A 16,185-nucleotide genomic window follows, 5' to 3' on the forward strand; every position below is an offset into this window, starting at 1 on the left:
GATGTCATCCCATCCGTATGTTGCCTGCAGACTTATTTCATGACCCTGAGCAGCACCCTATATCCAGGCTTCATTTGAGCAATGACCTCTTAGCTTTCTACATCCTGGTTTGAGTAACTGACATTTATTTTCACTTTGATAGCTGAACTGCAGAGCCTACCAGTGGGACTTTTGCTGGGAGATATGCCAAGCCCATTCTGGCAGACTCCATTGGAAGGCATCATGTTTTGACAGAAATCCCAAGAGCCGCTGAATCTTTGCAGCAATCCTGTGTCAAAGTGAGGTAGTTATGAGAAAGTCAGGAAGGTGGGCCTGAATAAATGCGGGTATTCAGTAAATTCCAAAGAGGAACAGGTATTTGTTTTGCTCCCCCCTCCCCCCGAAGATTGTCTGCAGCACCCCAGAGCATGTGTAGTCCTTCCCTATTTCAGAATTGATGGAATCCAGATGGAATCACAGTTTGAACTTACTGGCCATGACCATTCTGCCCTTGACCTCACATGTATCTCTGGCCCTGTGTTCACCAAGAAGAATCATGGAATAAGGAGGCTATCAACCAAGTCCACTGGCCGGAAAAACCCTTTAAACATTAACTTCAAAGACAAACATTATTTGAAAACACAATGTAAACAGGATAAAAAGAAGGGTGATTATAAGCTGCCAGCAATTAGACACTAATTAGGTTTATTCCGTTGTATAGCTGCCCAGTCCAACAGTGCCATTTGTATCTCTTTCAAATGCATGGGGCTTCCTCAGACTAGTTTTTGTTTGTGAAACTAATCCACAGTTTGCAGACTAACTTGTAATAAAGATACGTCATAAATATATCCAGATTTAACTAACTGAATTCTTAGTTTCATTATAGCAAAAACCAAGTTAAATCGGAAGTTGACACCATGTCAATTTGGTTCATCATTGTGCCCCTTATAAGTTAGCACAGAGTCTAGAACATAATAATTGAATGAAAAACATGTTATTGAATTACTTATTTTTGCTGATACTTTGATGTCTATTTCAAACGTTGTGGAAGTGAAATTTTTATTTATCTGATTGAGTGGGGAATATTTACACTAAGTAAATTATTTAAACTACCTGTTACAAATAAGTCACAGGAATGTAATGTATAGCAGAGGGAGTGAAGTCAATGTCATCATAATTTTATATGGTGCCTAGTCTATAAAAATACCTAATCACTGTGTTATTCACTTGAAATTTAATATTGTAAGTCAATTACTCTTCAATAACATAAACAAGCTTTAAAGAAAAAGAAAAGTATTAAGTATTTCTTTGGTACCTTTAAAGATTCTTAGATGCAAAACATGTAATTGATTCGACTAGATATGTCAACAAACCAGATACCCCAGCAAATTCTTATATCCTTTTTGATAGAAGCTTATGATTTAATATTTCATTTTCAAAAGTCTTTTTTTCTGCTGAAGAAGTGGAATCCAATAGGCACTTTGAATAATTGATATTTTCTGTTAAGTTGAGGTCCTGTGAATCCATGGCATGAGGCAAATGATCAGTATAGTGTGATCTTGAGAGGCTGTCAGGCATGAAAATTCTCAGAACCAAGTTGTATTTTAGGAATGACCCATATTCCATCAGTGGTTTTAAGTGCTATTTAAAAATCATTGCATAACACGAAAGGGATGTTAAATACTGTGGAATATATTGGAATATGGAATAATATGAAAGACATCATCTCAACCTCAACAAATTTATAATCTGCTAAATAAAAAGGGAAAGAGCAATTCAAACAATACAGACAGCAGTCAAGACAAGGTTGGCTCAAAACCTGTGTTCACTGTATAGAAAGAGGCAAAACGCCCTATGTAGAGACTTTACCTGAAAACTGGTTTGTATTGATGTCCCGTATTAGTAGATGGAAGCCAATGGTCAGCCAATGGGAGCAAAGTAGCAAGGGGCTCCATGGGAACCAGGGGAGACACAGAAATAGACACTGGGATCAGATTTTTATTTTATTCTTAAAGGCACTTTACCTCCCGTGCTTTTATTACTTTTGGTTTCTCTCCTGCCCTGATCGCTGGAGAGGCCAGCGATGAGGCCAGACCCAGGCCAGGTCGCTGATGAGGGTCACCCAAAGAGTTCCTTCCCAACCAGAGCCCAGGAAGGGGGCCTGAGATCAGTGCTGGCAAGGCTTTGGTGGTGCCACCATACATGTAGTGGTCCCAGTGCAGCCTTGGCCATGGAGCTCTGCTGCGGCTGCCGCTGCTCTTGCTGTTTGTGTAGCTGAGCCGCACAGCCAAGTTCTAAGCTAAGGTCACCCTGTCCTGCATACTCCGCTTCCTGGTCTTCACTCTGGCTGTGACGAGCTGCCTGCTGTGTCACTGTACCTGGATAGCAGAGAATGTGAGCATCATCCGTTGGTTCGTCTAGACCTTCAAATGCATAGATGGCTTTCACTTTGAGATAAAGGGCCACTGCCAGAAGCTGGAGCTGGAGCATCCCTGTGGCGTCATTTCCAACTTCCAGAGCATCCTGGGTGTGGTGGGTCTCATGGGGGCCTTTTTTTTTTTTTTTTTCTTTTTGCTATTTCTTGGGCCGCTCCCGGGGCATATGGAGGTTCCCAGGCTAGGGGTCAAATTGGAGCTGTAGCCACCGGCCTACGCCAGAGCCACAGCAACACGGGATCCGAGCCGCGTCTGCAACCTACACCACAGCTCATGGCAATGCCAGATCCTTAACCCACTGAGCAAGGTCAGGGACCGAACCTGCAACCTCATGGTTCCTAGTCGGATTCGTTAACCAGTGCGCCACGATGGGAACTCCATCATGGGGGCCTTGCTGAATGTCGCATGCAGATTGCCAAGCAGGGGCTTTTCTTCGTGGGGCACATGGACCTGATCATGTATCTTCAGGCATCTTCATTGTTGATGCAAATAATCAACAATCTATAATAGGAATAGAAAAGACTTTTATTCAGACAAACGGAGAACTGTGACCAGGGAGGCACAGGTTCAAGAAGCACTTGAATCATATTCTGCCAGCCTACAAAATGAGAAAGGCTCATGTCGGCACAAATCGCAAAGCTGCCTAAGTTGTTTGTCGAGAATTGGGATTGGAACTAGCAAGTAAGGGTGCTTGTTAAGCAAGAATTGGTTGGGGACCGAAATGGTTGCATAGTTCCAAGGGGAGACCGTGAAAGCATAAGGTTGTATCTGGCATTTTCCAGCATGTACTGTTTTGAGAACAGCTGGTGGTATCCTTGAATTTAATATAGCTCAGAAAATTCAAATTTGCAACAATACAGGCATGTGTCAGAAACCATCTCCACAAGGGCCACCTGACTCCATTTTCAATGTGAACCATAGTTACTCCATTTTTCCTTAAAGACACTCTTTTCTTTAATGGTTAAAGCAGATGTACAATGTATGTTTGACAGGCCACAAGACAGGCTGTTCTAGTTTGCATAAGGTTCAAGCCACGTCATATATCAGCCAGAGTGACGTTGCCTTGCCTCAATATGTGAACATTCCTTCTGTCATCAACCAGCAATGCACCAGGACCATGGTGGCTCATGAGGACCAGTGCATGGTCATGGAGAACCTCAAGGTGTGAATCTCCCCCAAGGGCTTGTGGAACAACGAAAGAGCCTTCTACCTGGTAATCCAAGTCCAGTTGCCCCTCACCTCTGTGTTTTACTCTGCTTTCTCCTCTGACAACCCCAAGAGGAAGCTCTTCACCTCAGGAAAGGTCAGGATGGAGGAGTTGGGTGCCATCCCCACCAGAAGCCTCTCTCTGGACCGATGTCCCCAAGTTCATGGATGCCTGCTCCTGGTCCATGAGGACCACCTTCTTCCATGTCCAGGACACCCAAGAAGAGCAGGACTACTGCAGGGCTTGGTGCCCAGCCTGTACAGTAGCCACAGCCGTGGCTGGAGCAGAGATGGGGGCAGAGCTGGCTGGAGGCAGGACCTGGCTAAAGAACAGACAGAGGGAGCCTTGCCTTGCTGCCAGATATCTCTGTATCCTACTCTCACTGCTTTCTGCCTTGCATTCAGGCTCCAGAAGGTAGAGACCTCTTCCTGTCATGGGTCTCTGTTGCAGGCCCCTGATTTCCCCTCAGAGGAGAGTGTGCCAGACTCTCACCAAGCTTCCAAGGCAAGGCCTCACCCACCCCCATGTTTCCAAGGTCTGGGAGTAAGAGCAGCCCTGGGGTTCCAGATGGGCTGACAAGGCTGGGCTGAGCTGCAAGGCCTCAGGATGAAGGGCCTGTCGGGTGCAGGCAGGCTTTGGGGTCCCAGGCACAGCCTGCATCAGTCTTTCAGGGAGAAGAAGAGCTCTGGAGGAGGAGGGGAGCAGACCTCAGGTCTCATACAACCTGGACCATAGGAAGCTGGAAGGCACAATTTGCTTCTTTTGCTGGCCTTGGGGAGCACGTCTTGTGAGTTAGTCCTCTAACTCACTTGGTTATTACTCTTTATAAACAAGCTGTTGCAAGTGCAAAATAGATACATAGAGTTAAAAAAAAATAAGAAGATTGTGAGAAGCTTGCAAATCTTTTAATACAGGAAGCTCCTCACATCATTGGCATTTCACTCTATATGTTTATTTTTTCCTTTTTTTTTTTTTTTTTTTTTTTCAGAACCACCCAAAGTCACTGTGATGCCCAGCAATCAGTCTTTCACAGGGGGATCTGAGGTTTCCATCATGTGTTCTGCAACAGGTTATCCCAAACCAAAGGTCGCCTGGACAATGAATGATATGTTTATCGTGGGTTCACACAGGTACTGGGTTTGTATCATGTTCTTTGTTTTTACTGAATGACATAAGTTGGTGAAATTTCTGGACAAAACCAATCTGACCAAATTCCTAAGCTTAGGGGACATTTGACCCAAACCCACAGCTTTCTATTCTCTAAATTGGCCAGGAAATGTCAGTAAAATAATAAGTGATGCGTGTATAGAGTTAGATGTTCTTCAGCCTTGAATTCAACAGCTGGGACTACGTGCTTCCCAGTACTTTGTTTTGCAAACATGATGCCATAACAACAGTCGATTTACCTTGAATAATTGAAAGGGGGATTATAAACTTTCTGTGGGGAAAAGTCATATGGTTTTCACCCATCTACTAAAGATTTGATCCTGGATTTTGACAGGAGAACAAAGGAGAGGCAAAGGACAGCAAGGTAGCTCTAATTAAAATGTGTGTGGACATTCTCTGTACCTCCTCTTCACTGTTGCCATCCGACACGGAGAAGTATTTTAGTCTGCTGGATGCTTTTAAAGACAGTGAATCCTCTTATGCTCAAAGAGAGTAATGCACACGTGTCCATAGCCAATGACGTTTCCAGCCATTGGTCTTTCATTTCTCTGGGTTTGGCATGAAGAAAGACGAAGGCTTCGGTGTGAGCCAGATTCTGTTTCTGGACTCCACACGGACTTTCTTAAGACATGAGGCATTACATCTCTCAGGTTTTCATTCTGAGGAGCTGTTTAGCTTAGAAGCTCACACAGAGTAAGATTGCTTGGGTGCAAATTCCACTTCTTCCCTTTACAAACCCTGACTTGGGGCAAGTTGTGTAACCTCTTTGCTTTTCTCTAAAACAGAAACGATAATAATAGGTAACTCACTGGGTTGTTATAAAGATTTAAAATATTAAAACATGCAAAACTGCCAGAGCAACCCTGGCATATAGCAAGTACTACATTTGTGGGGTCAAATATTATTTTTATTAAAACAATTCTGCGTATAAAATGATGTTAATCATTTCAGCACCAAAAACATGACTCTGAAATATTTGAAGATATTTGAAAGGAAGGTGCTATAGTTCCTTGATACTGTTACTGAAGTATTTTCAATGTTATTTCCTATTTGTGCATAGGTATAGGATGACCTCAGACGGTACCTTATTTATCAAAAATGCAGTTCCCAAAGATGCGGGGATCTATGGTTGCCTGGCAAGTAATTCAGCTGGAACAGATAAGCAGACTTCTACCCTCAGATACATTGGCAAGTATAATCAGTTTAAAAGGCAGTTCAGTTAGGACAAATAGCATTTCAAGCAATGGAAAAGTACTATTCTGAAAGTTAATATTAGGACTGAGTTATGCCCAGTCATATAATTTATTACTCATTTCACACATTGATTGAAGCAAATACTGTAATTTAAATGTTCAGGGAATGAATAGGTTCATTAGTTAATAGAAATCAAGGCAGCTTCCAGATTATGGAAGAAGTCTAGATTGTTCAGAGGTCTATCCTTCCATGGTCCCTCTGTTTTGATTGTTGTTGTTGTTGTTTGTGTTTTAATGGCCACACCCATGGCATATGGAAGTTCCCAGGCCAGGGATTGGACCCTTTAACTCACTGCACTGGGCAGGGGATCAAACCCACATCTCAGCTGCTGCAGTCAGATTCTTAACCCACTGTGCCACAGCAGGAACTTCAGTTCCTCTGTTCTTTGTAATATTTCACTTACAAATTTTGCATCCTTCCTACTTTACCTTAATTTTCATTGTATAGTTTCCATATGTATTCAAAACGGTTTGTTTCATATATATATATATGCACAACATATTTGTTATAATTAAATATTTGGAATATTTGTTATTTGTCTTATCTAGATATTATTTTTGCTTTTCGTCTTCAGTTTTTCCCCTCCAAACTCAAACATTTATTGAAGATGCACTTCAGGACAACTATCTATAACATGATATTCCATAGTATAGTAGAATGTGATGTATTCTAACACATAATATAGTCTTATATATAATCATGTATTTTCACAATACATAATAGAAGAGAATATTTCTTTTAATTTGGTCTTTCTTCGACAATTAAAGGGCATTACGTGCTCAGTGTCAGTTTGTAAATCGTGAGTGATTAGTGACTAGCATCCACCCTTTGACTCATTCTGATTCATCATCATTAATAGCAAGGTAGCAAAAGGACAGTGGAGATAAGAAGGAGTGTAAAGAGCCACAGCGAAGATTGAGAATTGTAGATGATGTATAAAGAGGAGGGAGGGAACCCAAGTGGCACAAATACTGTGCCAGAAAGCCTGGCAAGAAGTGGCCTCAGTTATAGAAATGAGGAAGGCATGTGGTGAGTAAGTCTTGAAGGGACGATGGACTCAGAGCACAGATTTAGAGATGGCAGTGACTAATGTTCACAGAACACCCACATAGAGAGGGACTAGACAGTTGGGAATGTAGAATGGGGCTTGAAACAGATTCCGCATTGCAGAAATGAATTCTGGTTCATTCACAAGGAAGCTAAAGTATTTCAACGTCTGAATCACCCAGAGTATGTAAAATGCTACACTGGAGATTGTAGAGTGTAAAATTAAAAAAAAAAAAAAAGTTATGAAGTCCTTACTTTTCAAGGGCTTGAATAATGAGAGTAGATCCACATGAAGAAATACACTAAGGCAGACAAATTAGGACCGATGTGGAAGGTTGGAAAAAGGGGAGATTAATTCTGACTAGGGAATTGGCAAAGATTTCTCAAAGGAGACAGGATCTAAGCTCAGTCTGGAAGAATGAGTGGGATTTGAAATGTTATGGCAAAGGGGATTTCAGGCAGAGGAGATGCTTAAGCCAAAGCAGGAAGATAGGAGAGAACAGAGCATTTGGGTGACCAGTGTAGGTCCATACCTTGTGATGAGTAAGGACGTATAATGAAGGATGAAGTTCAAAAGAAAGCCATGGACCAGTTTATGATTTTCAAAAGCCAAACTAGGGAATTAGGAAATGCAGTCACTGAAGTGTTCCAGCCAAGGAGTAACATGATCTTTGAGAAGTTAACTCTTAGCTTTTTTTAAAACTAAATCAATGGAAGATAGGAAATCATAAATTGTTCAGATACTAAAAAAATGTGTGAATGAAGTAAAGCATTAGAATAGGGGTGAGTCAAACAGAGCTAAGGAAAGAAACTTGGAGAATGTCTATATTTAGCATTGAAGGGAAAAGTACAGTCTGCTTGGTATAGATGCAGATTTTAGCCTTAGACTACAACTATTTCTCTGTAGGTAGACATGAAAATCCTTAAGGTCACATAGAAAATGTGTATCAATTAATTGAAAGTTTGTTTTTTTTTTCATAAAAACTTTCAGTTAATTTCCTAAATTTGTGGATTCTGTTTTATCAGAATTATAACTACCTGCCATCCATTTGGCTCTAATAGATGATCTTTTCATCACACACATCTATGGGCATATACGTTGAAAGAGATTCTTTCTGTTTATAAACACTGATGTAGCCCAAAGCACATAAATCGTGTTATTTATTTATTTTTTATTGATTCATGTAGTGAGCATAAGCCATGTGTAGGTAGCATTGTGCTGGACATCAACTATTTGCATGTTTGTTGTTTTCAGAAGCCCCGAAGTTGACCGTAGTTCAGAGCGAGCTCTTGGTGGCCCTCGGGGACACGACCGTCATGGAATGTAAAACTTCTGGTGTTCCTCCACCTCACGTTAAGTGGGTCAAAGGTACATTTCTTAAGTATGGTCGTAGTCTGGTTCACTTCATTTCGTTCTCTCTTTCAGATAAAAAAATGACTTGTTAAAAATTTGTTTTGGTGTGTGACTTAGCAGCCCCATAAAATGTGTTTATGATCTCACTAGAGACGAGAGTTCAAAACTGGGAGCTCTGAATTTCAGCATTTGACATCTGGTGTGGATTACAGGACCGTGAAAATCAAAGCAGGAAAAGCTCGCCTTTGCTAATCCAGCTGAATATTCTCTTTGTTAGTCTAGGATTGTTTCCTGTAGAAAATTGTCCAAGAATGCTCCGTGAAGGTTTAAAATAGCTTCCCTGATTTCTGCTCACTCTTCTTAGAGGTGAAGGCTCTCACAATCACAAAGTTCTCTAGAGTCTCCAGGACACTTTCTACAAAGTGCTCAAATAAAAAGACACATTGAAACTTCCAATTGAGTGATATTTGTTACTGAAACACAAATGCCTTTTGTGGTCAGTTTCATCATACATGGTGGGTGTTTATCTTAGGTTTAGAAATTATTTGCCTGTGTTTGTGACATAAAGGTTCTACCTCTATGATTCTATAATAAAGTAACAATGATGTGCTGCTTGTCCCTGGTGAGAATGCCTTTGGGTCCTGGCCCAGGCTCAGATGCCGACAGTAGATTTCTGTGTAAAATGTCCTGCTTCTGTTTTTCTCTCAGTCCTTCCAATCTATGAAAAAGAAAAATTCCTGCAAACACCCTAACAGGGAGGTTGCTAGGATTATTGAGATGCTGTTTGCAAAATATTCTTTAATCTTCAGATGAAAAATGCTAAATAGTACAAAGCACTATTGTTATGATTCTGTTTGTTAAATCACAGACATTCCCATAGCAACGGGTTCATGTCATAATCACAAAATTGTGAATTCACCTCGGGTTCAAACTCTTGGGGAACATGAGGTGAAAAAGAAAGGCTTTATGTAGCAAACAAATACTTTTCCATAATATAAGTCAAAAACAAGGAGGGAAACTAGGAGATACTGTTATTTTTATAATTTTCTGTGTTAAATGGTTTTCAGTGTTCGTATTTTCTGTGATAAGAAAGCATTTCTGGATTTGCTTTTTAATTACATTTCAGTTATATTTCAGTCAACACAAACTAATTTTCCTTATTTGAAATACTTAAATTGGAGTTCCTGTCGTGGCTCAGTGGAAATGAATCTGACTAGCATCCATGAGGATGCAGGTTCGATCCCTGGCCTCGCTCAGTGAGTTGAGGATCTGGCATTGCCATGAGCTGTGGTGTAGACTGCAGACATGGCTTGGATCTGGCTTGCTGTGGCTGTGGTGTAGGCCAGTGGCTACAGCTTTGATTCAACCCCTAGCCTGGGAATGTCCATATGCCGCGAGTACGGCCCTTTAAAAAAAAAAAAAAAAAAGGACAAGAAAAACCTTAAATATGTGACTTACAGGTGAAATAGATAACAGTTTCTAACTCACATCATAATTAAATAAATCCAGGAAAAACATACGTTAGAGAGGCAATATTTCTTTTTGTAATGTCAATCAGCAGTTTAAATTTAAAAAGTAATGGAACCTGCTGATTAATCTGCCTGTTTATAGCTGAGTCACAGAGAAAGGCTCTGATTTTCCCAAACTGGGGCTACTCTCCTGCATAACTTAGTCTTTATCTCACCCTTGGTCCCACACATGGATTGCGAGCTAAATGAGGAGTTAGCCATGCAGCCACCACATGGAAGACTCTAGAAATGACCAGTTAGTTTCTCTTCTCAACCAGAACTGTTGGAAGTTAATGGGCCCAATAAGTGATACCCCATTTCTCTGTCCAAGTTCTGAACCAACAGAGCTAGAGTGTGGGCACCTGACTCTGACAGACTCTGCTGGAGGCCTGCTGGAAGTTCGTCAATGATACGCAGAACTGCTCTGAACTGTCACCTGCAGACAGTTTATTCCAGGAGTGGACCCTAGACCATAAAGAGCAAAACCAGGGGGCAAACTTTGCTGCATGCAGACTGGTTCCCAGAGAGAGGGTGAGGGGGGCAGCTGGACCTTCCTTTTCCCTTCTCTGCTGGGGTTGAGACACCAGAAAGGTTAGGAAAATCTAACTTATGGAAACCATGGGGGTAAAGAATAGTTCTTTCTCTCATCCTAAGAATAAATTTTTCTTCATACCCTTTTTTTCCCTTCAGCAGTTGTGACTGAATAAATCATAACTGGGTGTACTTTATCTATTTTTTTAAATTTTGGGTAAGAACACCTGAGCTCTACCCTCTTAACGAATTTTTAAGTATACAGTACAGTATTGTCAACTACAGGCCCTGCTGCACAGCAGATCTCTATAATTTAGACTTTATGTTTGTGGAAAACCACCTCTCCATTTACCCAGTCCTGGAGCCCCTGGCCACCACCATCCATTAGTAAATTGTATTTCATTCAGACCATCTGAGAAAAAGAATTTCATAAATACAAATGCCCATCAAAATTTTAGCTTTTAGAAATAAGCAACATAAGGTGGGTTCAAGGAAGAATCCGGAACTCTATTAAAATATCATAGAAAGAATATTTCTGGTAGAATAGTAAATAGATATTAGTAATAGATAATATCAATGATTCATGTCTTTAGAATGGTGGTTGTTCAAGTGTAGATGGGGATCCTTGGAGGTTCCCCGCCATTCTTTTTTGGGGAATCCATGTGATCAACATTATTTTCCTAATAATACTAAGATGTTGTTTGGCTTTGTCACACTCAGTGTCTCATGAGTATATTTGTGAAGTTTTGGGGCCCACATGACATGTGATTTCCAGTAGCATGAATGCAGAAGCAAATGTGGGCCCTCAGCTGTCTCCCACGGAGCTAGACATTCTAGACATTTGCAAAAATATGGAACAGTGACCCTTTTCTCACTAAATTTCTCTTGTTTGGGGAATTGTTTTTATAAAATATATTTATTATGTTAACGTATCATGAGAGTATTATTTGAAAATAAATACATATGTCTTAAAGTTTTTCAGTTTCATTTCAAAAACGCTTAATGCAAATGAATACATGCACAAAAAATCTGATTGTCCCCAGTAGTTTTTAGGAGTGTTACAAGGGCCTTGAGGTAAACATTTTCTTTGGCTGCACCCATGGCATGTGAAAGTTCCCAGGCTAGAGATCAAACCTGAGCCACAGCAGTGACCTAGGCCATTTCAGTGTCAGTGCTGGATCCTTAACCCACTGAGCTACAGGAGAACTGAGACAAACATTCTTGAGAACCACTAAATAACTGTCAACATTTTAAAGGGTCTCACATCATAGGTTATGATCTTTCTGTTAAGTCTTTACTTCCGCAGAGGCCCGAATTGAACTTAAACCACAGCAGAAGGAATCCTCCTTAATGGCGATGGTTTTTAAATCATAGACTGTCAGCAAAATTTGTATAGTTTACTATGTACGTATAACATTCTTCTAATTTTCCCTAATAGTAAAACTCAATACTCCCTAAATCATTTTCATCTCAAATTCCTTTTTTTCTTTATGCCTTCTCAATAACTTGCTTACTAATTGTTCAGTAGTAGTGAAGAAAGGAAAGATTATCAAAATGTGGTCAAAATTCAAGCTTGAAATAACCAGTGCTTTCTAATTTGTCTTTTATTTCACTAGTGCTATTCTTTAAACACTTTATTATGAAAAAAGCTACTAGCAAAAAGATCTTTTTATTTTTTTTTTCATCCTCTTATGTCCTCTGACATACCCAGAAGAAATAAGGGAGAAATAAAATCCAAAAATCTAAATGCATTTTAGTCCAAACATCTTAATGCTTGATGAACGGCTCAGTAACACTGCATCCTCCCTTAGTGGGAGGAAAGTTTATGTCAACATCATCTGCTTTTATTTATGAAAATTTCCCAGAGGCACATAGACACGACTTTGGTTGCCTCTCTCATTCTCACGTGATATGCAGTAGCAGGCTTAAAAGGATGACTGGGGTTTTAAATATTCGAATGCTGAAAAACACTTTATTTTTGGCACTGGCAGTTGCTAATGCAGTATTTTGTTTTGTTTTGTTTTTTAATTATGGCTCCTTTGACTTCTTTTCCTCCCCAAATTATAAAAACAAAAAGAGAATCGTTTGTTTGTTTCAGTGTGTCTGTTGGTCGATGCTTTATGTAGTGTCCTAGAGAGTTACTAGCTCTGGAACTTTAGCCTTTTAAAAGCGAAGGGAGTTCCTTTAACAGTCCTAAGGTCCAGGATACATGGCTAAGGTAGTATGTGGGATTTTGAAGAACCTCTCTCCAGACTTGACCTCAGAGCATGCTGTGAAACCCTAAAAGCAACGGTCCTTAAGCCTCCTGGAGTTTTTTAGGATCCCCACAAAGTGTTTGATGTCACCCTTTACACAAACAAACAAAAGACATCTGGACGCTAAGCTGGCACTAATCATCTGTACTAGGTATTTTTTTTTTTATGATGTTCATCATCCTGGTTAATTTCATTCTTTGATAAGGTGAAACCCTATAGGAAAAGAATCCTAAGGAAAGGCTAACCCACCTTGCAGGCTTGTTGAGACACCTCCTGTCTTGAAATAGAAATGGTTCCCAGCGTATATGAGGTACTGCAGGGACAGGCAAGGTTGACATTCTAACCTGACAGGGAGGTCAAATTCATCCCCATCCGCCACACATTTACACCCCCTGCCTGCCTCTTAAACTTAAAGATCTTTGATGCTTTGCGCAGATTTAGTAGAAGTCTTCTGGGAGGTTTATATGTAAACACTCCTCTCTGGCCACGGTCGAGGGTTCCTTGTCCATTCTTTCTCTTCTCCCAACAAGCTCTTCCCTACTCTCATTAGCCAGCTGTGGTGCCTTCTTCCTCAGCCATTCTTAGAATCCTCTCAAGCAGCTTATACCTGTCACAAGACACCATCTGATTGAGAGCAATCAGCAAACCAGAAACCTGGTCCTTAACCAAGCTAAGGATACCCAGGGTCTCCAGAGTATTTCCTGGGTAATTGAAATGCATCCTGCCACAAAGAACCTTCACTGCGACCTTCATCTTTCCATTTCCTCCTTGCCTGACACAGACATGGTGACAGCTGCCACTCTTGCCTAGTTCCCCAACATAGTTTCAAAAAGTTTGTTCTCTTTTAGGTGTATACACAGTAGGAAATACTTGTGCATACTTCATTTATGGCCTGCATTGTGCCAGGCACTTGTGCGTAAAGACTTTACAGTCTGTTTTCTTCAGATGTTTTGAAATCAAATCAGTAGCCAACAAGGTAAACGCTTTCATGTTTAATGTTCTCCTCTTTGTTTTAACTTAGGGGATCTTGAGCTGAGGCCCTCAACATTTCTCATTATTGACCCTCTCTTGGGAATTTTGAAGATTCAAGAAACTCAAGATCTGGATGCTGGTGATTATACATGTGTTGCAGTCAATGATGCTGGAAGAACAACTGGCAAGATAACTCTGGATGTTGGCTGTAAGCGTCCTCGCTCTGTTAGATGAGTTTGTTTTGAAATTGAACTGGAATTTTTTCATGGTAATAATTTTGAAACCGTTGGTGGAAATATTTGTCAGAATGGCAAAATTAGAGTCAACATTTCAGATTATTAATGTAATAATGGTACTTAGCATTTACCAAGTCCTCTCTATGTACCATGTACTGTGCTAAGAACTTTTATATGCATCCTATCCTTTAACCCACATAACAATCCTTAGAGGAGGATACTATAATGTTTTCCATTATATGGATAAGGAAATGGAAGCCGATAAAGGTTAAGCAACTTGACCAGGGGCACAGAGCTAGGGAGGGACAGAACCTGGATATTTGAACCCCAGGTTGTTTGATTTCAGAGACCGTAGGCTTTGCTGGTATATCATCTATGGCCAAATATTTTCCTATCAGGAGTCATCCATTCTGACCCCAAATTCCTAAGTATTAACATCTAGAGGCCAAAAGTTAGACTTTGGCCCTAGACCGTCATTTGGAGATGTTGATGACAGCAAAGGTAGCAGATTATGCTCTTACACTTTTTAAAAACATTCACAAGCAGTGACTCCTCTGTGTGTAAAGTATGAACTACAAATAAATGTCAAAAGTCACAATGTGAATGAAACAGCATGTGCAACTTTAGTCAGATTACTCAAGAAGTTTGGTCCTCCCTCTTTCGTCCCTCCACCTCATGTTTCTTGAAAAATAAAATTACACAGTGCAGGAACACAGGAAATAAAACAGGGCTTGTTTCTTGTGAAAAAGAACCTGGCAGCTTAATTTGAACGGATAAGTCAGATGTTTGCATCACTGAAATTTATAAAACATGAGATTTCATTTAATTGCATTTTCATTTATGCGTGATGATTTTCATGTCAAAGTTTGTTTTTTTAACAAAAGTTAAAAACGACAAAGAAAATGCATTTTTAAATTTAAAATAAAGTAATACAAAACATTTTTATTCTACCGTCTTAGTTCTTTAGATGAAAATCATGACCCTCTAAGGTCCACTTTTTCTTTCAATAAGCCAAATTTTTTTTTTCCTCCTGGGATCTTTATGATCCTCGTGCCCCTGGACTGTCTGGTGAACACTCTGCATTCTTGGTGATTATGCCCTTGGGGTAGAATCAACAAAGCTGGAAATGGCCGCAAAGACCACTGCAGCATCTATCTAGGTCACAGCAAGATGTGTTTGAACCATGACGAAATCCTGTGGTTATTAAGAGAAGTGCCTTGGAAATAAGATTGGAATCTCTGGGTTGAGGGTCTGAGAATCTACCAGCAGGGTGTAAAACACAAAAATGCTTTTAGAAAGATAAGGCCCAAAGGAAGAGGGCGATGAGATACGGAATTTCTTTTTTTTTCTGTAAATATTCAGAGTTTCGGTTGTCAACATTTTCCAGTTCTGCTTCTCCCTCTTTCCTGCTCAGCTATTTTCTATTAATCCCCAACATTCTCTTAGAGTGTCTAGCACTAGAAAGAAGAGTGAGATAGACCCGTGAAAAGGGAATGACACCATCACCCCCTCCAAGATTGTAGGAACTCTAAACATCTATACATTTCTTCGTTTACTTGCTGCCTTCTTGATAATCTCTTTAGTTTCCGGACGTTTCAGGTTCTCTCTTCCAATGAGTGAAAAACCCTTGAGGATTAGAGAGCTGTCTGTGCTGGGGGGATTTGGAGTAGATTAGGAGACATCCTAACAAAAGTTGTGTGTTTATTCCCTATCCCTTGAACTGAACTTTGTTTGATCGTCACTCATGTTCAAGATCTTCACTCTCTGTGATCCTTTCTACAACAATGACTTTCTTACCTTTTATTCCAGTAATTTTCTGGATGGAAGTACTTACATAAACTCAATTGTTCACTTATTGTAAGCTTGCTCATTGTCAACAGTTGCCAAATAACTTAATATTAACCTCAGTGCCATTCATGTTTCGGTTATGCCTTAACTATTTCCTTATTCACCATCAGAATTCTGATCATTATAGCTCACAAAGTTTTATTAGACTTTTTCTGCCCACATAAAACTACTGTTACATATCCTAACAGACAACATAACTGCTGAGAACTGTGCAAATCACAATTGATGGTTTTGATTGTTGCTATTAGGTTTAAAGGCAAACGAACTAAAAAAAAAAAAAAAAATCCCAGAATTTATGTAGTGGTTAAAAGAATGAGCTCAAGAGAGAGACTGGGTTTTCTGCCTGACTTCTAATACTACCTACATAATAGGTTGGTTGTAAAGCTGAAATG

The 16,185-nt window shown here is 40.1% G+C and overlaps 1 protein-coding gene across 3 annotated transcripts in view; it reads left to right on the plus strand.

Annotated features, from left to right (window-relative positions):
* Positions 1-16,185, plus strand: part of HMCN1 (hemicentin 1) — a 497,854-nt gene that overhangs the window by 228,624 nt on the left and 253,045 nt on the right. For 2 of the 3 annotated variants that reach the window (XM_047753862.1, XM_047753863.1), the window contains exons 12-15: positions 4,610-4,751; positions 5,849-5,976; positions 8,345-8,458; positions 13,759-13,917. In XM_047753862.1, the coding sequence (XP_047609818.1) occupies positions 4,610-4,751; positions 5,849-5,976; positions 8,345-8,458; positions 13,759-13,917 (543 nt within the window). Of the gene's footprint in view, positions 1-4,609; positions 4,759-5,848; positions 5,977-8,344; positions 8,459-13,758; positions 13,918-16,185 lie in introns of all 3 variants that reach the window. The other variant, XM_047753864.1, reaches the window with a different exon arrangement.

This window comes from Phacochoerus africanus, chromosome 11 (assembly GCF_016906955.1).
Source record: "Phacochoerus africanus isolate WHEZ1 chromosome 11, ROS_Pafr_v1, whole genome shotgun sequence".
NCBI lineage: Eukaryota > Metazoa > Chordata > Mammalia > Artiodactyla > Suidae > Phacochoerus > Phacochoerus africanus.